This window comes from Camellia sinensis, chromosome 11, assembly GCF_055761805.1.
Source record: "Camellia sinensis isolate YWXY chromosome 11, ASM5576180v1, whole genome shotgun sequence".
In the NCBI taxonomy this organism is placed as follows: Eukaryota; Viridiplantae; Streptophyta; class Magnoliopsida; order Ericales; family Theaceae; genus Camellia; species Camellia sinensis.
Window position 1 is genome coordinate 139,988,970 of NC_138971.1, and position 23,609 is coordinate 140,012,578.

General features: G+C 35.2%; 4 protein-coding genes and 1 long non-coding RNA gene across 7 annotated transcripts; 2 read left to right on the forward strand and 3 right to left on the reverse strand.

Moving 5' to 3' along the window:
* Positions 1-365: 365 nt before the first annotated feature.
* LOC114323826 (uncharacterized) lies at positions 366-3,744 on the reverse strand. Its single transcript, XM_028271503.2, has 3 exons — positions 3,625-3,744; positions 1,518-1,881; positions 366-775 (listed from the first exon to the last, which is right to left on the reverse strand). Exons 2-3 carry the CDS (start codon positions 1,840-1,842, stop codon positions 555-557), a joined length of 546 nt encoding a protein of 181 aa, XP_028127304.2. The 5' UTR covers positions 1,843-1,881; positions 3,625-3,744; the 3' UTR covers positions 366-554.
* Positions 3,745-6,847: 3,103 nt separating this feature from the next.
* On the reverse strand, positions 6,848-16,394 carry LOC114323828 (F-box protein SKIP31). Of its 2 annotated transcripts, none has more exons than XM_028271504.2 (9): positions 16,052-16,394; positions 15,827-15,961; positions 15,611-15,684; positions 14,540-14,615; positions 13,969-14,079; positions 13,295-13,469; positions 13,069-13,187; positions 7,284-7,344; positions 6,848-7,194 (listed from the first exon to the last, which is right to left on the reverse strand). In XM_028271504.2, exons 1-9 carry the CDS (start codon positions 16,310-16,312, stop codon positions 7,124-7,126), a joined length of 1,083 nt encoding a protein of 360 aa, XP_028127305.2. In that variant the 5' UTR covers positions 16,313-16,394; the 3' UTR covers positions 6,848-7,123. The 2 variants fall into 2 exon arrangements, with proteins under 2 accessions (XP_028127305.2, XP_028127306.2); XM_028271505.2 differs by having other exon boundaries at positions 16,064-16,290.
* LOC145802910 (uncharacterized) lies at positions 7,341-12,470 on the forward strand. The gene is made up of 2 exons (XR_014344685.1): positions 7,341-7,582; positions 12,211-12,470. It is a non-coding gene; the product is annotated as an uncharacterized LOC145802910 (long non-coding RNA).
* On the forward strand, positions 7,579-11,997 carry LOC145802909 (uncharacterized). 2 transcript variants are annotated; one of them, XM_082895742.1, is made up of 5 exons: positions 7,579-8,073; positions 9,123-10,106; positions 10,217-11,029; positions 11,127-11,245; positions 11,338-11,997. In XM_082895742.1, exons 2-5 carry the CDS (start codon positions 9,140-9,142, stop codon positions 11,800-11,802), a joined length of 2,364 nt encoding a protein of 787 aa, XP_082751868.1. In that variant the 5' UTR covers positions 7,579-8,073; positions 9,123-9,139; the 3' UTR covers positions 11,803-11,997. The 2 variants fall into 2 exon arrangements, with proteins under 2 accessions (XP_082751868.1, XP_082751867.1); XM_082895741.1 differs by having other exon boundaries at positions 7,585-10,106.
* A 1,138-nt stretch (positions 16,395-17,532) lies between the features above and the next one.
* LOC145802911 (uncharacterized) lies at positions 17,533-22,021 on the reverse strand. The gene is made up of 9 exons (XM_082895743.1): positions 21,301-22,021; positions 21,174-21,203; positions 20,834-21,084; positions 20,551-20,757; positions 20,382-20,471; positions 20,198-20,284; positions 19,761-20,102; positions 19,577-19,660; positions 17,533-17,997 (listed from the first exon to the last, which is right to left on the reverse strand). Exons 1-9 carry the CDS (start codon positions 21,602-21,604, stop codon positions 17,983-17,985), a joined length of 1,410 nt encoding a protein of 469 aa, XP_082751869.1. The 5' UTR covers positions 21,605-22,021; the 3' UTR covers positions 17,533-17,982.
* Between the last annotated feature and the right edge of the window lie 1,588 nt (positions 22,022-23,609).

Sequence of the window (23,609 nt, forward strand, 5' to 3'; positions counted from 1 at the left end):
TCATAGCTCGGCCCAATTTTTATCAAAATTACCCTCTCACCCTCTCATCATATATGTATTTTTGAAGCAGCAATGCTAGGTATCATAAAAAACCTTTCATGAAAATAATCATGAAAACTTCGGGACCCTTGAATTGCACTTAGCCCTTGAATTGCACTTAGAATAAAACACCACACACTAATCAGGTAATCAAATAATCATAAATCTTTCATGATTATTTTCATGAAATTTTTTTTATGATTCCTAACTTTTCTCTTTTCGAAGGCAAGACAAATCTTTTTTTTCTTTCCAATTTCATTTTCTCATGTACATGCAATCAAACCTCTAATAATAGAGGCACCAATAATTTATGCAACAACACATCGGAGCCAAGAAAGCGTATACATATATCATTCATTAAGCAAAAATATCCGAACACATCAAGGCAACAACGCCAAAGTAGAAACAGAAAGTGCAAAGGCCTACCAGACATCAAAAGTGTGCATTTTATTCATTAAAAAAAAGGCATCTACAGAACCGAAATTCATCCAAAATTCAGTCCAAGGAACATGGAATCATTTCCACTTCTTGAACTTTCCACGCCCAAACATCCCGTGCTTTCCGCGCTTGCCAAATTTCCCATGCTTGAACTTCCCGTGCTTGAATTTCCCATGACCATGGCCGTGTGGAAAGTAACCACCATGCCCAAGATGGTGACCACCGTGTGTCATATTGTGTGCACCATAAGCAGCTGCAGCCCCAGCAATGAGCCCACCAATGCCAGCAGGTCCAGGAACTGAAAATAGGATGTCCAACAACTTAGTAACATCAGCATCAGTAAAAATTTCTTATTGTGTATGAAAAATATCTGATAAATCACTCCTCACTTAACCTTTGAATTGTAGAACATATTTAGACAAATGAACATATATATATATATATATAGGAATGAGCACACCTACATTTTGATCAGAGTTACTTGTAATGAGAGTTGATGTTTTATAGTTGTTTGGCACCCATGCCTTGCCAACACCACTGATTCCCGTGCTATGTTACCTGGAACGTTGATCATTCTGGTACATAGAACGGGAATAAAAACGTAGTACATACATGTTCTAGAATACTGTATGATAGGAGTTGACTTGTGTAGATTACAATATAAAAATTTAAATTATATGATTTGTCTTATCAAAACTTCACTCATATGAGGTTTTAGTTCAGAATATTTGATTTTCTTGTTCTTCTTAAGAAATCTTTAGGAAATATCTTGAAAAATACTTTTGGAATCATTTTAGATTGTTTAATTTATCATTTTCGATCGAAAGTGTACTATATTTCGGAATGTGTATACTAAAAACATAATCCCTAGGTATTTATGTTTTTTGGTAACATTGTTCCCGTGCAACATGAAATTTTGAGATTAAGTTCTCAATTTTGTTTAAAATTTCCAACAGAAAACAGTGATGACATGTTTGTGGAGGGCTAGAGAGCTTGCTAATCATGAAATGGTTTGTATAACACAATTTGGAAAACCATACCTCCATGATGATGAGGAGCAGATGGACCGGGATAACCAGCTGGAGGGTATCCTCCAGGGGGATATCCAGACGGTGGGTAGCCTTGTTGTGGCGGATATCCTGCTGGTGGGTAGCCTTGAGGCGGATATCCCCCTGGCGGGTGGCCATGTGGTGGATATCCTTGTGTTGGATAGCCTTGTGGAGGGTATCCCCCGGGTGGAGGGTATCCCCCAGGTGAAGGGTAGTGCCCTGGAGGAGGATGATGTCCTGCTGCACCACCAACAGCATGAGCAAGATGTGAGAAAATCCCTTTTTCATCATGGTGTCTCTCGTCCTCCTTCCCCATTGTTTTGAAGACACAAAAAATCACTACTTCCTAAGAGACCTGGAATAACACATTAGATTCAATCCAACAAAGTAAGTACATTAGATTTATTGAATCACAAGTAGCATACAGACCCAAATCACTACTTATTCAACCTAAGAGTAACCATTTTAATCAACAAGTTACTATAAATTGTCACATCACTCTCTCTATTTTTTTGCATATTTTTTCATGAAAAGTTAAAAAATTATTAAAATAATTTATTCTCAAACGAAACCTAAGTCTTAGAATAGACCCTTTGTCAATCAACCCAAAAAATCAAATGCCACTATTTCTGCCCTATTTAAACATTAGAACTTTAAGAAAATGAGCCAAAAAGAAACCTAAATGATTGACAACATTACCCCATAATTCAATGTCAAAAAGAAAAGATGTTCTTCCGCTATAAATGGATTTTTTCTTTTATTTTCTTTCAACCCCAAAAGAGATATGGATAGACTTGAATCTAACCAGTGGACGAAGAACCTCAAAGAAAATAAACAGAATGAAAAAACTACAAAGAACCAAGAAAAATGACAACACCAAGCAGGATGACTCAAAAAAGAAAAAATAATAAAACATCGGTAGTTATTTCCCCAAAGCAGAAAACAAAATTTAACCATATCCAAATAAAAGATTTCTCAATCTGTGCCCAAACATATAGCAATACAGTTGAGGGCAGAGCTATAATTCTTGAATTGGGTTGGGGGCAGAGTGAGTGAATTAAAATAACAAATAAAAAATTAGGGCTTTTTCAATATTTTTTTATTCATTTAAAGGGAGGGCCTCATCCCCCTGCCCATGTATACACTACTACAAACTCAATTTCATCTTTATTTATCCATTTATTTATGTAGTCTAATTCCAATAAATTCATGTGCTTCAATTGAGGGAAGTGGTAGAAGCCACAAAACACACATTACAAAACCAATTCCAAAGAAATGAACATACAATTTGTAGGGTTGAGAGACTTGAGAGACAAGATTTCAAAGGAACAAAAAAATAATAAAAACTACTAGTAAGAACATAATTCAGAAGACAAATCCATTTTTCTACCGATATATATATATATACTAACTAATGGTGGGTGCAAACGTAATATATTTGCAATTTTACATCTAAATTTTTTAACAAATTGATAAGTTCAATAAATAATGAAGATGGTTTGAATTTGTTATTGTTAGTAGTTAATGATTCATCTACACAAATTTTGTTCTTACTTTTACCGATACGAATCTCATTCAGGGGATTCAAGGTGAAAAAATTGTGAATGAATTATTAGTCTTCTATTATAAACATGTGGCATTTATTTGATGGGTATCATTAAATTATTAAAAAAAAAAAAAGCGGTGACAGTTTATGTGCTTCATATTAAAAATTAAAAAACAAATTAAAAGACATTAAATGCTCAGAAATCCGTTTGGGTAGAGAGAAAATGGTAAGATGAGAAAGAAATGGAAGTTGTAGATCTTGAAATTGTAGCAAAGCCAAAACCCAAGACATAACAAACCTATTTGGGAGAGTTGAGTCGAGTTTTTTCGATTGAGAGCATTACATTCAATTTTCTTTTCTTTCCCTCCAAATTCTCGACAACCAAACACAGGTTAATTTTGTTACCACAAAACCCAAAGAAAGACACAAAAGTATTGATCTTTGCTATCCCAAACAAACATACAAAATCGCCATAAAAATCAGACATTCTTATTACAATTCGACGAACAAACAAGAGAGAGAGAGAGAGAGAGAGAGAGAGAGAGGGCTTACGAGGTTTCCTTGGAGGCTATTATTACATGCATGAAGGAAAACGTGTGTGTCTATATATATACTTTCTTCTCTCTCTCTCTCTCTCTCTCTCTCTCTCTGTGCGTTTGTGTTTTCCATTCTAGTCATCAATTTAGACCCGAACACGTATCTAGCGCCTCTGCCGACACGTGTCCATTGATTTTGGATTTTGGAGACTCTTCCATTTTAAGCACCGTTTAACTTTATTCGCTTGTTACTTTTCAAGGAGGAGGCTTCTTTTCTTTTCATTGGGTGTCCGAGAGAGGTTTATATTCAACACGGTTAACTAGCATCTATGTTAATCAATATTATATGGAGTTCGTTACATAATTTTATCAATATTCTGTATTTTTATAATAAATATTATATAATTTTTGTTAAGAGTTATAATAATTTGTGATTCAAAAATAAAATTATTCATAATATGATAGCGTTACGTATTTTTCTAGTAATCTTACATATCTTTTTATTTAAATATTTTTTAACTAAAAAATGTGTAATAATATCATAAAATACATAATATTATCACAAAATATATAATTTTATTTTTAAATCACAAATTATCACAATTTGTTCCAATAAAAGATACAACATTTACTATAAAAATACGTAAATATACTATAAAAATACATAATAAAGGTGAATTTCCCGAGATTGTAATCTATTGTCATACTTTATTATGTATTCTATTGACATTTACGGTAATGCAACCATTAAAAGACAATGCTATAAGCTCGAAGTGCATTATCGCATTATCGGATTTGAAAAGAAAGGGACTTCTACCAATCCATTATCGGATTGGAGGGTCTTGTTTCAATATTATAAGCTCACTATGTTGCTCATAAGAAAATGGGATCAAATTATATGATTATCAATGTTTAATTAATTTAAAAATGAAGATTATCTTTATAACAATTTGAATTATCAAATTAGACTCAGGATAAAATCACATTCCCCCAATTAAACCCTTCATCCAATAATCAAATAATGACCTTGATTTATTGTAAATATGTTGGGATCATACGAAGAAAGAACGAAATCAAAAAACAAACATGCTCGACAAATATTTAAATATGTACTTGTTATTATGGGCATAACAAGCCATCCTTTGAAAATAAATTTTGCGTGCGTAAAAGCTTAGGTGGTGTTTGGCAAGTTTTTTACTTGGGTTTTTTTTTTTTTTCTCACTAAAAGACAAAATTTTTGTAAAATTAAAAAAAAATAAATCCAAACAAAATATCACATTTAACTCCATAATCATTTTAATTTTTCTCTCATAAATATCACATCCAATAACAAAAAAAATCCAACTATCTTATCAAATATCAAAATTTTTTTCTCTAATAATATCTTATAATTAAAAATACTTACATAAAAACCTATTTCCCAAATACCCACGTAGTGAAATCAGTAAAGTCTCATAATGCACAAAAGTCAAATAAGCACGCTTACAGTAAATATTTGAATATTTGCATGTTATTATAGGTCTAACCATTTATTTTTTCAAATACAATTATTGCATGCGTAAAAAAATTAATGAAAACAATAAATTTGCACCATACTGGTTCATCAAAAGTTGATAATGTCCATAAATACCCTTTTATGGGTTTTTAATTTCAAAAATGCTAGAGACTCCAAATATTCTACCAAAAGTTTTACCAAATGTCTCATATGGGTGTGGGACATTTGGTAAAACTTTTGATAGAATATTTAGGGTCTTTAGCATTACTCTTTTAATTTAGGGCTGATTTGGCAACCTTAAAAAAAATTAAAAAGTTAAAAAATTACAAAAAAAATTAAAAAGTTATCACTATTCACAAAAAAATATTAAAAAATTAATATATACAAATCAAAAGGTTGGCCCAAATGATGGTACTGACGTGATGAGTTCAGTTAGTGATAGAGAAAAAAAAATTACAGTAGAATATTCACTAAATCTTAATAGTAAAGTTGGGCCCGTGGGAGCCCACAATGGGTCCTGTTTTGATAATCTGAACCGTTTAATATGTAGAACTCGTCTAGTACTATATGCGTGTAAAAAATTACGTCTATTGAATATCGCTAACTACATTATCAAATCAGTTTTGTATAAAAATGGATGGTGTTATAGTTAACACTTAACAAAAAAAAACTAACACGATCAGATAGCTATCGATATCCAATCAACGTGATTTTTTACAAACATATAGTACTCGACGAGTTTTACATATTGAATAGTTTCGATTAGAAAAACGGGACCCGTGGTGGGCCCCCACAGGCCAAACAACACCATCCAATCAAGACTCGAGGAGGAGACAATATTTCCTCATCTACTCACCCAACCGGCTCCTCTGCCAATCCGTACAGCCTCCCACATCTTCTCCTACACACTTATTTATACAATTTTTTAATACAAAATTTTTCATAAAAAGTCAAAAAGTTAACCCAAACATCAATATTTTTTTCTCAACTTTTTAGTTCAAAAAGACAAAAAGTACACTTATTTAGGACACCCCAAACATTTCAGTAATGATTCAGATCCCCACAAAATATCACCCCTACAACCCACGCTCACTTGTAATTGGTCTAAGTAAGAAAGAGAAAAAAATAATAATAATAAAAACACATCATTAATCTACATCACTGTAAGAGTGGTAAAAACTCCCCAAAAAGAAGTCCCAAACATCTTCTATTAATTTTATCTCCATCATATATATACATAGTTGTTCTTTCAACTAAGCGCACTCTAATTACTATCTAAAAAAAAGAAAAAACTAAGCGCACTCTGACAATATATCAAGTTTGTAGCTCTTTTTTTTTTCTTTTTTTTTCTATGAAATGAAAAGTCTTTTGTGTCTTTTATTTTTATTTTCTTCTTTCATCCAATCTATTGTCTTCCTATTTCCCTTTTTTGTCTCTGTATAATCCATTTGTTCAAAAATTTTGCAACTTCTTACATGTACAACTTCTTACCTCTTCATTTTTGCACTTGTTCCTTTTTTAATGTAGATCTGGACATGTTAGAGTGGGAGAAACATATGTCCAAAATATATTTTGGCTACAATGGGATATGAAAGGTAGTTCCCCATCTGCTTCAATATTTTTTTTTTTATCAAAACTAATTATCAGCTTGGTTGCCGAAAAATCAGCATAAAACATTTATATTATAAGGATCATGAAGTATGCGTGAAAACCTTACAATGGCATACTTTAAAAGCTTTTCATATGTGTCAATCTAAATATTTGTCGCATAGAACAATATAATGCTCCAGCATCATCTTACGTCATACATTTGCGTACCTTTTATCTTACATTACTAGACAAAACTAGACATAAGCAGCGGCTTAAGAGGAATACTTGCAACAAAAAGCAACCTAAAGACTTTTTCATACATACTATTTAGATTAAACGATCTTAAAAACTTTCAAATAGTAAAACAGAAAAGATTAAATGCCATTTCTCAGCATGCCAGAGCAGCCACTCATGAAGAGAGGGGTTTAAATCAGCAAAACTTCAAAGCAGCTTGTAGCTCCTTCTCATCAGCACAATTATATCCCAACAGATAAGCCCGTGCTGCAACACACACACACACACACATACAAGATGAATAAAAAGTTTTGGGAATCAATAAACATGATGCAGCGGCGAAGTAGGAGATTTACCAAAACGGCCAGACCCCATGAATGGTTCTGCTTCATCTGAAACACCACCTTGCTGCTGTTCCTGGATTTTCAGAAAAGAGAGAAGATTTTTGAGTATCAAATCCAAAAACGATACACGAAGCCACCTATCTCCTGCTTAACAAAAAAGCAATCAAATGGGCAGACTTGGTGACATGCTAATACCCCGTTTGTTTTGGCGGAAAATATTTTTTTACGAAAATCTTTGTTTCAGAAGATCTTTTCCAAATATGTTTGGTTGCATCCTGTTGAAACTAATGTACTAATGGTTGTATAAGTCAGTGTTGTCAAAGGCGCGCCTAGGCGCACGCCTAGGCGCAAGGCGAGTCGAGGCTCAGTATCTGCGCCTGTACAGGTACCAGGCGAGGCGGATTGAACCAGGCACTCGCCTTAGACGCGACTTGATCAAGGCGAGAGAGGCGCAAGTCGATCGCCTAGGCGCGACTCAGTGTTCAAGTCGTAGATCTGATCTAACGACTCAGATAACCTTTCGAATGGCTCGTAATCACAGAGGATTACGACCCATGTAGCATATGAGACAAATAGAACCCTAATCGATCGATTACGAACCTGTGTTCCAAAAAAGAAGTCTGCGACTCGACTTCTCGCGACTCGACTTCGATCGACTCGACTTCGATCGACTTCTCGCAGGTTCGACTTCGCAGGTTCGAGACGACTTCGCAGGCTCGAGTTCAACTTCGATCGACAACGTCTGGGCTTCGCAGATCGACTCTCTCCCCTTCTCCTTCTTCTTCGATCGTCTTCTTCGCAGGTCTCTGTTTTTTTTTTTTTTTTTTTTTCTTTTCTTTTCTTTTACCTTCGTTGAAGAAGGTGATCTGTTTTTATTTTTTATTTTTTTTTCTTTTCTTTTCTTTTGATTATGATAAATAAATAAATAAATAAATAAATCCATAAATAACTTAATTAATTGATAAATAAATTCATAAATAACTTAATTAATTGATTATGATAAATTAATTAATTCATAAATAAATTGATTATGATAAATAAATAAATAAATTTTTTTTTTCAATTATTTGACTTTCATAACCCTGATTATTACATAAACAAATAAATAAATTAATTAATTCATACATACATACATAAATAAAAAAATAGATATTTTACATTTATTATGATTATATTATACTGAAATTGATTCATCATTATACTGAAATTAATTAATTCACCATTAATTAAAAAAATTGAAAATTGATTCATAACATTAATTAATTCATACATTACATACATTAAATTACATACATTATACATTAATAGAAAATTGAATGTAACATAATTCACCATTAATTAAAAAAATTGAAAATTGATTCATAACATTAATTAATTCATACATTACATACATTAAATTACATACATTATATTATACATTAATAGAAAATTGAATGTAACATAATTCACCATTAATTAAAAAAATTGAAAATTGATTCATAACATTAATTAATTCATATACATTACATACATTAAATTACATACATTATATTATACATTAATTATTAATAGAAAATTGAATGTAACATAATTCACCATTAATTAAAAAAATTGAAAATTGATTCATAACATTAATTAATTCATACATTACATACATTAAATTACATACATTATACATTAATAGAAAATTGAATGTAACATAGGAATAAATGTAATGGAATGTAATGTACATTAATTAATTAATTCATCATTAATTAAAAAAATAGAAAATTGATTCATACATTACATTCATTAATTAATTCATCACATAACATGCATTACATTCATTATACTGAAATTATTTTTTTGTTATTTATTTTTTGTGTTGTGTAGTAAGTACTAAGTAGAAAATGACATCGGAAAGTAATAGAAAAGATCCGGCGTGGCAATATGCCCATTTGGTGGAGAAGAATAATTTAAACAAGTTTGAGTGTAATTTTTGTGGTAAAGTATCAAATGGAGGTGTTTATCGGGTGAAACAACACCTTGCGGGAGGTTATAGGAATGTCACTGCTTGCCCGAAGTGTCCTTCTCATGTAAGAGAAGAGATTAGAGAGTTCATGTCCAAAAAAAAGACACAAAAAGAAGAAATGAACATGTTGCCTGATTTCGATGACATGGACATGGAAGATGAAGATGAAGATGATGATGTCGTTGAGATCAATGTCAATCAACACCGCAACTTGACAAGTAGTAGCCAAGGTTCATCCAAATCCAAATCCAAATCAAAAACGCCAAAGAGAAAAGGGCCTATGGATGTTTACTTCACACCCAATCCTGAATCAGTGGTGAAAAATCGAAAAGACCAAGCAAAAGGGAAACAAATCAAAATTGATGCAAATGACCCTTACAAAAAAGAAATGAGAGCTCGAGCACTACAAAGATTTGCAAGGTGGATGTATGATGCTGGCATCCCTTTTAATGCAGTAAATTATGAGAGTTTTGGACCAATGATTGAAGCCATTGGCCAATATGGTCCTGGTATGAAGCCACCGACATACCATGAAGTGCGGGTTACCCAACTCAAAAAAGAAGTGAAACATACTGAAGATTTGATGAAGTATCATAAAGAGGATTGTGCAAAATACGGGTGTTCCATAATGGCAGATGGTTGGACTGATAAGAGAGGAAGGACATTGATTAACTTTTTAGTTAATTGTCCAAGAGGAACCATGTTTGTTGAGTCGGTTGATGCTTCTAGCTATTCAAAGGATGGGCAAAAACTATTTGAATTACTAGACAAGTTTGTGGAGAAAGTTGGAAAAGAGAATGTGGTGCAAGTTATCACTGATAGTGCTGCAGCTAATGTGTTGGCGGGTAAGAATATTTCCTCATTCCTTACATCAAAATTGTTTACTCATAGTTTGTTTTGTATTTAAAATTTAAAAACTTGAAAATAATAATTCTTCATTATTGTTACATTATAGGGAGGTTTTTGGAAGCTAAGTATGAACACTTGTATTGGACACCATGTGCTGCTCATTGTTTGGACTTGATGTTAGAAGACATTTTCAAGATACCTAGACTGAAAAAGACATTTGAAAGAGGTATTGCAGTACATGGCTACATTTACAATCGGCCTACGTTGCTAAACATGATGAGGCGCTTTACAAATTTGAAGAATTTGATCAAGCCTGCAAAAACTAGATTTGCAACCGCCTTTTTGACTTTGTCTAGGATGCATCAACAAAAAAACAATTTGAGAAAGATGGTCACCTCCGAAGACTGGACCTCAAGCAAATGGGCAAAGGAGCCACAAGGTAAAAGAATGGCACAAACTTTGTTGATGCCTTCATTTTGGAATACTGTTGTGTTTGCCCTTAAGGTCTCGGGTCCTCTTGTCAAAGTGCTTAGATTGGTTGATACCGAGAAGAAACCTCCCATGGGATACATTTATGAGGCAATGGATAGGGCAAAAGAATGCATTGCAAGTTCATTTGATCATAAAGAAGAGAAGTATAATGAAATTTTCGAAATCATTGACAAAAGATGGGATGTTCAATTGCATCGACCTTTACATGCAGCTGCACATTTTCTTAACCCAGAATTCTTTTACCCAAAAGCGTTAGAGGTGCAAAGAGATCATGAAGTGATGAATGGGTTTTATGAATGCATGCAAAGGTTGGTCCCGGATGTCACTGTTCAAGATTTGATCACTAATGAGATGAGTATTTATATGAAGGCTGAGAGTCTTTTTGGCAAGTCTGTTGCGATTAGGCAAAGAAATACAAGAGCACCAGGTAATATATTATAGACTCATAGAGTTTATTTTTAGTAATACTTTTAGTAAAACTTAATATTTGGTAACAATTATTTCTAACTAGTGGATTATCACAGCTGATTGGTGGGCATCATATGGTTCTTATACTCCAAACTTGCAAACTTTTGCCATAAAAGTCCTTAGCCTAACATGTAGTTCATCGGGTTGTGAACGAAATTGGAGTGTATTCGAACATGTGAGTATTTAACATTCTAACTAATTTTTTGTTCAATTCAAATATTTTTTATTCTAATTATATAGAATTTAATATCTTTTTAATAATTGCAGCTTCATAGCAAGAAAAGAAATAGATTGGAACAACAACGTCTCAATGATTTAGTGTATGTCAAATACAATAGAACATTGAGATTTAGGTATGACATGCGCAACACTCTTGATCCCATATCTTTGCAAAATATTGATGAAAGCAATGAGTGGTTGCTTGGGAGGATGGATGGAGAATCAGATGAAGATAATGAGCTTGTGTTTGATGATGATGATGGCTTGACGTGGGCCACTGTTGCTAGAGCTTCTGGAGTAGAAGAAAGTAGCCATGCAAGTAGAGCAACAAGTTCACGCTCAAAGGCACAACCGAGGATATCTAAATCATCAACATTGACTCCACTTCAATTAATAGATGAAGAGGAAGCGGGCTCAGATGACACAGAGGAGGAAGATGTTGAGGGATACAAATCAACTGATGGAGAAGAAGATGATAGTTTGCTTGCCATTGATGTTGAGAATGATGATTGACTGACACCGACCTAACCTACTCTTTCTTTTGATATTGATGTTTTTAAGTGTTAAGACATATATTAGTATTTGTTGGATATTTATGTTTTAGATGTTTAGTGTTTATGTTTTTATTTTATTGAATGTGGATTATTTGATCTTTAAAAATTGAAATGTTATGTAATATGCACTTTCATGGCTTTGAGAATTATTCTATATTTTGTCTTGAATCTTGATTACTTTTTATTTTTTAAAAAATTGTCTTAGTACTATGAATGATTAGTCTATATTAATTTTTCTATTTTTTACGAATACTGTGCGCCTTACTTCAATAAAGCCCGCGCCTCGCCTTGCGCCTTGCGCCTAGGCTCCAAGAGACCTTCGGCGCCTTAGTGCGCCTTGAGCCTTTAAAAACACTGGTATAAGTAGTGGCGGTGGCGGTGGCAGTGGTGAAGGTGATGGTAGTATTAGTAAGACTTTAATCCGGAAAATATTTTTCACATTTTAGAAGTGGACAACATTTTCCACCCAAACAAACGGAGCATAAATAAGAAAGTACAGTCCCCGCTATGATGATGAACAATAATAACAGCCAGCTAAAATGCTCGATAGAGTAACTAGCAGTCAATTTATCATTTTATCAAACAAAATACCCCAAAGAAGCATAAAATTACAGCAACAGAAGAGCTTCTTATCCTCTTTCTGAACATGTCTCCAGAACTTCGTTCACAGAACATTCAGATAGTATCTACTCACAAGTCTTCCAACGTTCTCCTAAATTCAGATCTATGTCAAATGAAAGCTTCAAAAAATATGGAATACTCCCAGGAGACGCAACAAAACATGGGTAGGCATGGAATATGCACATGATGTATCTATGTCGAGACATATTCACTATTTCAGAGATTAACTTTAAATTTTACATCTCAAGTAACAATGAGTAAGTCACTAGAATATGGCACTAGTTTCAATATTAACATATTTTTGGCTACTCTAAATATACATTCGTCAGATATATAACATGCACTTAATACATATATCAGTTTGAAACACATGCATATATGATTAACCAAATGAAAAGGATTACACTATGAAGAGATGATGGTCCAACAATCATAAGTTAATATATGTATTGTGAAGTATACGAGCCAACAGCATCACATGATAGCCATAGACATGCACAGTGAAGGTCTAGCTCTTCTTTTTTCATTTTTCATATTTTTAACAGGTCTAAGTGTGTTTTATGACAAAAAGCCAAAAGTGTAAGCTAGAGGAGATCTCTCTTACAGTGTCTGGTTCCATTTCAGCTGGTGACAGCAATCTATCAAAACAATGTCCAGATATTGTACAAACCAAAAGCTCATTTGTAGGGTCCAAAACAGCTTCTCTACATGTATCATCACAAACTGCATGAACAAAGAACATAAACCATTAATAAAAATCTATGTAATTGTACCTATTAAACAAACAAACAAGGTTGCCACATTCAATAACCACAACTAGTGTTTCATACCATGAACCTGGCCAGTCTTCTCACAAACAAATACATCTCCAATTTGATAGTAAGTACATGTTTCTCCAGAGCAATCATGGTCCAAGACCACCTTATCAGTCAGGCCTCTGCTGCTTTTCCATATAGACACTTGATCAGTAAGAGTCTTGTCAAGAATAATCCGGTCATCATTCACCTTCAGATATATAAAGAGAGAGGGGGAAAAAAAGGAATAAATAGTAATTAAGGAAATGCATTTGCTAATTTTCATTGAGACTCATTTGAAGAAGTCAATCCCTATGCATGGTTCATCCACTATGGCAAGTACAAAGAAAAAATAATGTAAGCAAACCTCCAATAAGCTTTCAACATAATTCATCTGAGAGAGAGAGAGAGAATTGGAGAGTTGTTTGGGGAGGTGGGGGATAAGAAAGAATGCGACATGTCTGCGGTTATCAAACTATCATTAATAAATATTTTCAAGGAGTCCAATATCCAAAATCCTATACGCCCACCCTCCCACCACCAAACAGGGGAAAAAGGGGGATTCATGCATTAGCAAGTTATGGATTAGATTCCATGGCCTATTGATTTGTACAAAGTTTACAAGAAAGAATGAAAGACAGTGATTCCCCAAATACCCTATTTAAATCTTAGAAGGCAAAAGTTTCAGCCCAATGGCTACCCCTGTTTACCTGAGAAGGAAGAGGTGTTTGGCTTCTCTTTGCTGCCTGCATTTGGACATAATACTCTTTGAACTCAGAGGGGCAATTCCTAACAAATTCAGCCATGTCCTCTTCATCACGCTGCAAGAAGAAAGTAATTCTTCTAAACCAAATTTTAAACTTAATCTAGCTTTATCAATAGGGGCAATTGCAATAAAATGATATAAACTCAAAATAATAGCAAAGAGGTGGAAACACAAGATTTAGTTGCATAATCTAACGCATGAATTGTTTGTACTTATGTGACATTGCAATTATTTTGAGTTGATACCATTTTCTTGCAATTCCCCCTCATCAATAAGCATCCAATGTGTCAATTACAAGAGGATAAAATCATCCAAGGAATATCATAGAAGAGATGCAATACAGGAGCTCTGAGTAAGCTCAAAGAGACAAGTTTCTTTAAAGTCAATAACTAATCTTCCTCTCACTTGATAAATTAGAAGAAAAAGAATGAAGAAGGGCCTGGGTATAAAAAATCAATGTCTTATATGGATTTTGATATGCTCACCAAAAAGTTGTAAGTCGAACCTAAATATACCTGGATGTAAAGCTTTTTCCAAGCACATTCCCGCAATTTTTTTGTAGGGGGTAGCAGACCCCAACGCATACAGTACCTACAAAAAATTTACGAACGCATTATAGATACGAATGCAAGTCTCTGTTAAATTAATTAGCAACAATAGCTCTATCACCAATTTCAACATTGTTTAATACCCTCAAATGTGGAAATTTACTAAAGGCAACATTTTCTCCTCCAACCTCAAAAAAGGATGGTACTAAGCATTGACAATAGCACAGCTAAGCTAATATGAAAGAATAGATCACCTACTGCAATATGAAACAATATTTACTTTACAAACTAGGTGATATCAACTAGATAACCATGTAAAAAACACATGCAACTTCTTTTTACGGCAAGTCAAATACAAATGCAACTCCACTAGGAACAAAACTAACATTGAGATTCCAATTGGTTCAACTAAGTCATTCAAGATGACCCCGCAGGAAGTTTCCCCAAAGAAATTAATAAAATAAGAAAGAAAGAAAAATATTCCTGCAGAAAATTCAGCCGTGTCCCACCTATAGCAATATACCAACCACAAGGGGATCAACCCAAACCACATACATGGAGCTCTTAAACCTAATTTTTTTTTTTTTTTTTATTTTCTAAATCCAACATTAAACAACTGGTGTACAAATAAACTTTATATACCAAACTACGTTCAAGCGTAACCCGCTTTTGTTAAAAAAATTAAAAAAAAAAAAAAATGATTCATATAATTTTCTATGTTAATTAAAAAACGTAACTAGCAATCACGCTTTTACAAGACGTAATTAAAAATGACATTTTTTTAACGTGGTTTGAAAAAATAAGTTCATTCCTTGATGTTTAAAATTAAATATATATATATATATATATATATATGATTATGTCAAAACGTACAAGTTATTACAAATTGACTAAAGAAATTCACAAGCATGACCACCAAAAAAAAAAAAAAAAAAAACCCAAAACCAACAAGAACAGAAAAGAAAAAATCATACACACACACACATGTATATATATATATACATATAAATAAATAAGACATTAAAAGACATTACTCACAGGCGACGCCATAAGCACTCATCTGAAGCTACAAAATTGAGTAATCTACAAACCAGTGAGCAAGAAATAAGATCCTGCAAAATATCAACAATTCTTGAGAAATTTCGATGCTTCCACCCAAATTACAGAGAGATTAACAGAAAAAGTTCAATCCTGCGTACATACATAATCACAGAGATACACACATAAGTATGCTTATACAGAGAGAGAGAATACCTCGGAGGAGAGAAATTTGAGGATGTGATGGAAGAGTTCAAGAGGGATCTTGCTGAAGAACTCCGTCTCTACTCGCAACCTCTTTGGTTCTCGCTCCTCCTCCGTCTCCACCGCCTCCACTGCCTTCGTCTCTTCCTGCAACCAAGTCTCACAAACCAGTAAACAAATCAAAATTGACCTAATAATCAAAATTGAACTCGAAGATTAGAGGACAAATTGGTAAACCTGATCAGAGACCTCGGAGAGGACTTCGGATTCGAGGTAATAGGCGAGACTTTCGTCTTCGTCTTCCGAAACAGTCATTGTAGGCACAGATCTCAGACAACAAAGCTCGATAAATCGAGATTGTGATGAGGGTTTTGATCGGGCTGGAATTGATGCCGGTGATCGGAATTGTACGCCGGCCGGTTTTGCAATCGAGAGTCGAAGAGACAGGAGGGATGGGTGATAAAGCGGAGAGAGATTGGGTTGGCCCGGATGAAGCATGTGTCGGGTCGGGTGGGTCCATCGCTTTCGGGAATTGGGTCCACCTGTTGTGCGATTCTTAAGAAAAGTGAACAATATCGATCTGAATGAATAGCATCACGAGGGGCTTTTTCCCAAAATAACTCAAAAAAATTTATTTACAAATCAACTTAAAATTATTTTTTGAATTTATTTAAAAAAATTAATTGAAAAAAAAATTTATTAGTAAATTTTTTTGAATTTTTGTTTAAAAATCAACGTAAATTTATTTTTTGAATTTACGTTTTTTCCTTAAATTTATACATTGAGATAACCATTTATAAACTAAAAAAATTATCAAACAAGTTTTTATGATAGTTTTTAAAATTTTTGTAAATATAAATTGATAACTGAAAATGAAATGTGACAATTTTTAGAATTTTTATGGCTTATCAAATAACACTGAAAACAAGTTTTTATGACTTATCAAAAGATTTTTAGGCTATGTACGGTTTGATTTTTAGAATTTTTTTTTAAAAAAATTAAAAATTAATTTAGTTAGTTAAGAAATAAAAAATAATTATCATTTAAGGGTAAAAAATAATTATCATTTTAACTTTTGGGCATGTTATATGCATACGTATAGTTGTTTCAATTTAATTTATAAAAAATTATTTCTAACCACTCGAAAGATAAAAATTATATAAAAATGATTTATATTTACAAAAATTATGAAAATTATATAGTTGATTATTATTTCCTATTATAAATTATTATTATATATATTTAATATTGGTCTCAATTTTATAAAATAAAATTTATATATATTAAAAATTATATATGTGTAATGTTAGTGTGTGAGTGTGGTGGGTGCACTACAAAAAAACTTGTTTTTTGCGACGGTAAACGGCCGTCGCAAATGCCCCGAAAGCCGTCGCTAATGTCTTTTGCGACGGTAATGTGGCTTTTTGCGACGGTAAGGGGGGGTCGCGACAGACGGGGTTGCAAAAGACCTTTGGCGACGGTATGTACCGTCGCCATTAGTTTCTGCGACGGTATGCCAAGTTTTTTGCGACGGCATTTTTCCCGTCGCAAATAATGGTGGAAAAATCACTTTTCGCGACGGCACGTAATTCCCGTCGCTAAAAGTGATTTTTTGAGACGGGAAAATTACCGTCGTTAAAGGCTCTGGCATCATATAAGTATTGGCGACGGCACGGTTTACCGTCGCTAAAGGTGTCCTGTACATTCAATAAGGCAGCTTTTGCGACTGTGTTGGTACCGTCGCAAAAGCCTATTACTGGTTTTTGCGACGGGTTCTTCTCCCGTCTCAAAAAATAAAAAAAAAATAAAAAACCTGCTGATAAATTAATAAAAAAATTAAAATAACCTGTATTAGATAAAAAATAAGTATAAAAAATTGAAAAATTACAGAATAATATAAATACGTACATAAACAAAAATTGACAAATAATGAAAATTAATAATATTGTTCAATTCATAGCAATACAGAAATAAAAATTCAGAACAATAAAAATTATGCCACTACATAACGTCGCATAATACATACATAATGTTGCTCCCAAATTTAAATAACATAAATCAAAATCAAAATCAAAATCAAAAGTTTTCGTCTTCATTCGTTCGTGGGTTACAAAAACAAAAATTAGTCATAATCTTGATACGCCCGCATTCCAGAAAAAAGCCAACTGCTACTCAGGAAATATCTGAAAAAAACAAGATAAAAATAATTAAAAACCATATAATGTGTTAATATTTTAATTATAGAAAAATATAAAAAAAAATTGATTACTATATAATTAGAAAGATAGTTTAGTAAATAATTTTGACAAACCGAAATCCGGCTCTAACTCCCAAACCGGGAACCCGATTCGAGCCCCGTCTTCTCCCACAAGTCTCTCGTGCCTAGGCGGTCGGGTGTGCCAAGTTTCGTGCTAAACCGACGTCGTTTGGTGATTTTGGGGCGTTAACGCCTCGAATTCAAGTTTCTTAAGGAAGTTGTTTGCCTAAAGTGAAATCCGGCTCTAACTCCCAAACCGGGAACCCGATTCGAGCCCCGTCTTCTCCCACAAGTCTTTCGTGCCTAGGCGGTCGTGTGTGCCAAGTTTCGTGCTAAACCGACGCCGTTTGGTGATTTTGGGGCATTAACGCCTCGAATTCAAGTTTCTTAAGGAAGTTGTTTGCCTAAAGTGAAATCCGGCTCTAACTCCCAAACCGGGAACCCGATTCGAGCCCCGTCTTCTCCCACAAGTCTCTCGTGCCTAGGCGGTCGTGTGTGCCAAGTTTCGTGCTAAACCGACGCCGTTTGGTGATTTTGGGGCGTTAACGCCTCGAATTCAAGTTTCTTAAGGAAGTTGTTTGCCTAAAGTGAAATCCGGCTCTAACTCCCAAACCGGGAACCCGATTCGAGCCCCGTCTTCTCCCACAAGTCTCTCGTGCCTAGGCGGTCGTGTGTGCCAAGTTTCGTGCTAAACCGACGCCGTTTGGTGATTTTGGGGCGTTAACGCCTCGAATTCAAGTTTCTTAAGGAAGTTGTTTGCCTAAAGTGAAATCCGGCTCTAACTCCCAAACCGGGAACCCGATTCGAGCCCCGTCTTCTCCCACAAGTCTCTCGTGCCTAGGCGGTCGTGTGTGCCAAGTTTCGTGCTAAACCGACGCCGTTTGGTGATTTTGGGGCGTTAACGCCTCGAATTCAAGTTTCTTAAGGAAGTTGTTTGCCTAAAGTGAAATCCGGCTCTAACTCCCAAACCGGGAACCCGATTCGAGCCCCGTCTTCTCCCACAAGTCTCTCGTGCCTAGGCGGTCGTGTGTGCCAAGTTTCGTGCTAAACCGACGCCGTTTGGTGATTTTGGGGCGTTAACGCCTCGAATTCAAGTTTCTTAAGGAAGTTGTTTGCCTAAAGTGAAATCCGGCTCTAACTCCCAAACCGGGAACCCGATTCGAGCCCCGTCTTCTCCCACAAGTCTCTCGTGCCTAGGCGGTCGTGTGTGCCAAGTTTCGTGCTAAACCGACGCCGTTTGGTGATTTTGGGGCGTTAACGCCTCGAATTCAAGTTTCTTAAGGAAGTTGTTTGCCTAAAGTGAAATCCGGCTCTAACTCCCAAACCGGGAACCCGATTCGAGCCCCGTCTTCTCCCACAAGTCTCTCGTGCCTAGGCGGTCGTGTGTGCCAAGTTTCGTGCTAAACCGACGCCGTTTGGTGATTTTGGGGCGTTAACGCCTCGAATTCAAGTTTCTGAAACACAAAGATGTATTTTAGCTTAGAATGCAAAGATAAATTTTATACCTGATCTTCTGGTGGTGGTGTATATGGATTCTCGTCTTCTGCAGATTCCCTAAATGCCCGGTGGCCACTCGATGCATCAGGAACCTATGTTAGTCAGTGCATAATGTGTTAATCATATTCGAATTTCATACATAATCTTGAGTGAAAATTGAACTATCAAACAATTGTGATGTTTATATGGAACCTGTCTGTTGGGATCCACACTCGCCCCCTGTGACACAAGGGCCATCATCTCAGCTCTCATCTGCTGCAAATGTGTAGAGAACTCTGCTCGCAGCTCCTCCCTCAACTCATCCCTTAGCTCAGCACGAACCTGCTGCGTGATCTGATCAATAGTCGATGGATGGGGTGTTGACTGTGATGGCCCAGCACCATCCTTATACACCACTCTGCGAGGCACGATTCTCCCGTATGTGCGACAATATCCATGTCTGTCATGACCTATCAACTCATGGAAAATGGCATTCCTAGCCTCCAAAGTCCGACCATCCTCAGGTAGCATAGAGAGTTGACGATTAAACTCATCCTGTATTGAATAAGACACACAAGTATACGCGAAATTAAGATGGTTGACACACAAAAAATAAACTTTAAATACAATCAAAGGTGTTTGGAAACTACCAAGGTCTGGATAACCTCTGGGTCATCTACTCTACGTGTCATAAGCCAAACATTCATCTTATCAGTAGACTCCCCCTTACTGGTCATCTAAATTTTTTTTTAGAAATATGAAAATTAGAATCCAAATAATTTGCAAATATACAATGTTTATTTATATAGAAAAATAAAACAATAAAATGTAAACCTCATGCCGTATCTGAGAGAAAGTAGTACGCCCTGTGGTATGAGCTATGCCGTGAGCTCGCCGATTTTTAGCGTTCCTACTTGCAATTTTCTATAACAAGTTCAACAAATGTAAGTATGTAAATATGATTTGTATGTTTACATATCATAAATATAACGTAATTGTATACCTCAGCATCGGAAGTACGCCAATACTCTACAAGTTGTTCCCATTGGCTTGGCACAACGTTCATAGGAACATCATCCTTCAGATTAGGATCAGAGCTTCTAGGCTTGAAATACTTAGCCTTAAACTTGTTCTTGTGATCCTTCCATATGCTGTTGCAGTTTTTCATGCAGATTGGCTTGTACTCCTCTGGACATATATTCAAATTGTCCTATAAAACACAAAGTTTAAGGCTAAGTATAACACAAATTTGGAATTCGAATTTGTGGACAAAAATATACTTTTACCTTCACATCCTTCCAGATAGCATCAACAATATCATCAGGCACACTGTTCCAGTCAACAAAAGTAAGAGGAACAATGTTACCATTCCGGACAATAATGCCAAGTTGAGTAGTTAACTTGGCCACGTTATCTCCTATTGGGCAGTAATTTCCATCAAATTGTATGTGCAGCTTTTTACCAGTACCCCACTCTTTAATGCCCTTGGCACATCCTCTACCACGCCTAGTCGAGGTCGATGAAGAACTAACATGACCTGCGATATACAATAATAATAAACAATATGCAATGGTAACAACCAAATGCAAATTTAAATAATGTGAATACAAATCATATCAAATAAACCTGATGTGGGCTGTGAAGAAGTCGAAGGGTCTGCAAAATACAATGAGAATAAACAAGTTATATATAATGAGCATAAATAAATGTATGTGTAAATAATTTTCATGCAACTCAAAGCAAATTTAAATACCTGCGGATGGCTCATAAGCTGATGATGATAGCTGCTGTGGTGCCATTGATGGTGGACGCACCGATGGTAGGCGTGGAGGCCGAGTACATGGTAGCTGCTGTGGTGCCACTGATGGTGGTCGATACGGTGGTAATGGCCCCTCAGATGCTGGTGGCACTAATGGCCCCTCCGATGCTGGCCGATGTGATGCCTCCTCTAATGGTGGTGCTACTGATGTCCTGTTATGTAGCACATCAGACATCATGCGCCGAGGATAATCAGGCTTCCTCTTCCTTCCCATAATAATCTTCAAGCAATATAACATTAATTGACATTAGAAACATAGACAATGGTTTGTCATCAACTATAATATGACATGATTTGAACTAATACAATTACAAAGACAAAGTAAATTAAGAAATTGATGATTAACTACAACCTTGGCCTTAATTGAATTACTAATGTTGATTACATATCAGCCTATTTGAACATCAACTGTTTCCCCTTCTGCGGCTTCCCTCACCCAACCAACTTCTTCATCACGAAGCATTATATTTTCTTCCAATTGTTGGCTCATGTATGGCTCGATTTGTGGATCAGTTGAACTCATATCAAATAAACCTCTTTGAGACATCTTCACCACGACTTGCCAGTCTGGTTGTAACGGGTCTGCAACATACCAAACTTGCTCTGCTTGGGACGCCAAGATGAAAGGTTCATTGGTAATTCGATCATCTCGGTACAACAAATGATTGAAGTTCACCAACGTGAAATTGAAGACATCTTCTTTCTTTCCGTGAATGTTGTCAATCCAATCACACTTAAACAATACATGTTTCTTCTCATTGGAATATCGAATCTCAACAATATCTGTCAATTGTCCATAATAGTACACAGACCCCAGACGAGGATTCTTGTCTTTTCGACTAGCATAACTTATGGTATCTGCCTTCAAAGCTACACCACAATTTTGTGTGGCTCGACGATCATCCATGGCCTTTACTCGATACCGAAACCCATTCAGTATATACCCGTTGAACCTCTTTGCCAGGTTATGAGGACCATTTGCCAATAGAATAAGCTCTTCAGAAAGTATGACATCAGTAGTCCTTCGCAAAGTTTGGACCTATTTAACACGAAATGTAAAATTTAAAATGTAGATCGACTTAAGTAACTAGAATCTATAGAGTTAAATACATACATGTTCCTTGAACCAAATGTGAAAAGTTTCAAAATGTTCACGCCGAAGTTGATGATCGTCGACACGAGGCATTTTGAGCTTAAGTACTTCAAGGTGTTTGCTGTGTAGATTGAAATTTTAGCCATACAAAAATTTTAGTTGAAAATTCAATAAACATAATAAAATATTGAGTGAGTGACTTAACCTACTTTATGAATGGTTGAACCGCGCTTGTATTGCATAAGATGTACCGATGAGCTTGTACCCAAGAAGTATTATCAAGATAAAAGCTTGTGTTTTCACCAGTAGCATGACCCAAATTATCAGCACCACTATAGTTCCTCACGGGTCGACTAGATTTGGTTTCCACATCACTGAGATATTGTGCACAAAAATTCATGCATTCTTCCATAAGATATCCTTTAGCAATTGATCCTTCAGGACGAGCTCTATTACGCACGTATTGCTTCAAAGTAAGAAGATACCTCTCAATTGGATACATCCATCGAAACTGAATCGCTCCACCCAATAACGCTTCATCAGCTAGATGTATAGGCAAGTGCTCCATTATATCAAAAAAACTCGGAGGAAATATTTTCTCTAGATGACAAAGTGTTACAGCGATACGATCTTTAATATATTGCAAATCCGTCGCACGATTCACTTTCGAACACAATTGTCTAAAGAAATTGCTCAATTCAATCAAGGGTTCAATTACATTCTTCGGTAACGATCTGCAAATAGCCAATGGAATAAGTTGTTGCATCAGAATATGACTATCGTGGCTCTTAAGACCCCCAATGCTTCTATCATGTAAGCGCACACGACGTGATATATTGGATGAATACCCGTCGGGAACTCTTACTTCCTTCAACACTTTCAAGAACAAATCTTTCTCATCCTTGGTCATCGTGAATTGTGCTGGTGGTAAATAGGCTTTATTCGACCCTCTTAACTGCAAATGTAGGGGTTTTCTAATATTCATATCTTGTAAATCACGCCGAGCATTAACACCATCCTTCGATTTTCCTGCAACCCCTAATATTGTCTACAACACATTGTCACAAACATTCTTCTCTATATGCATCACATCGAGGTTGTGTCTTATTAGATTGTGCTCCCAATATGGCAATTCATAAAAGATACTCTT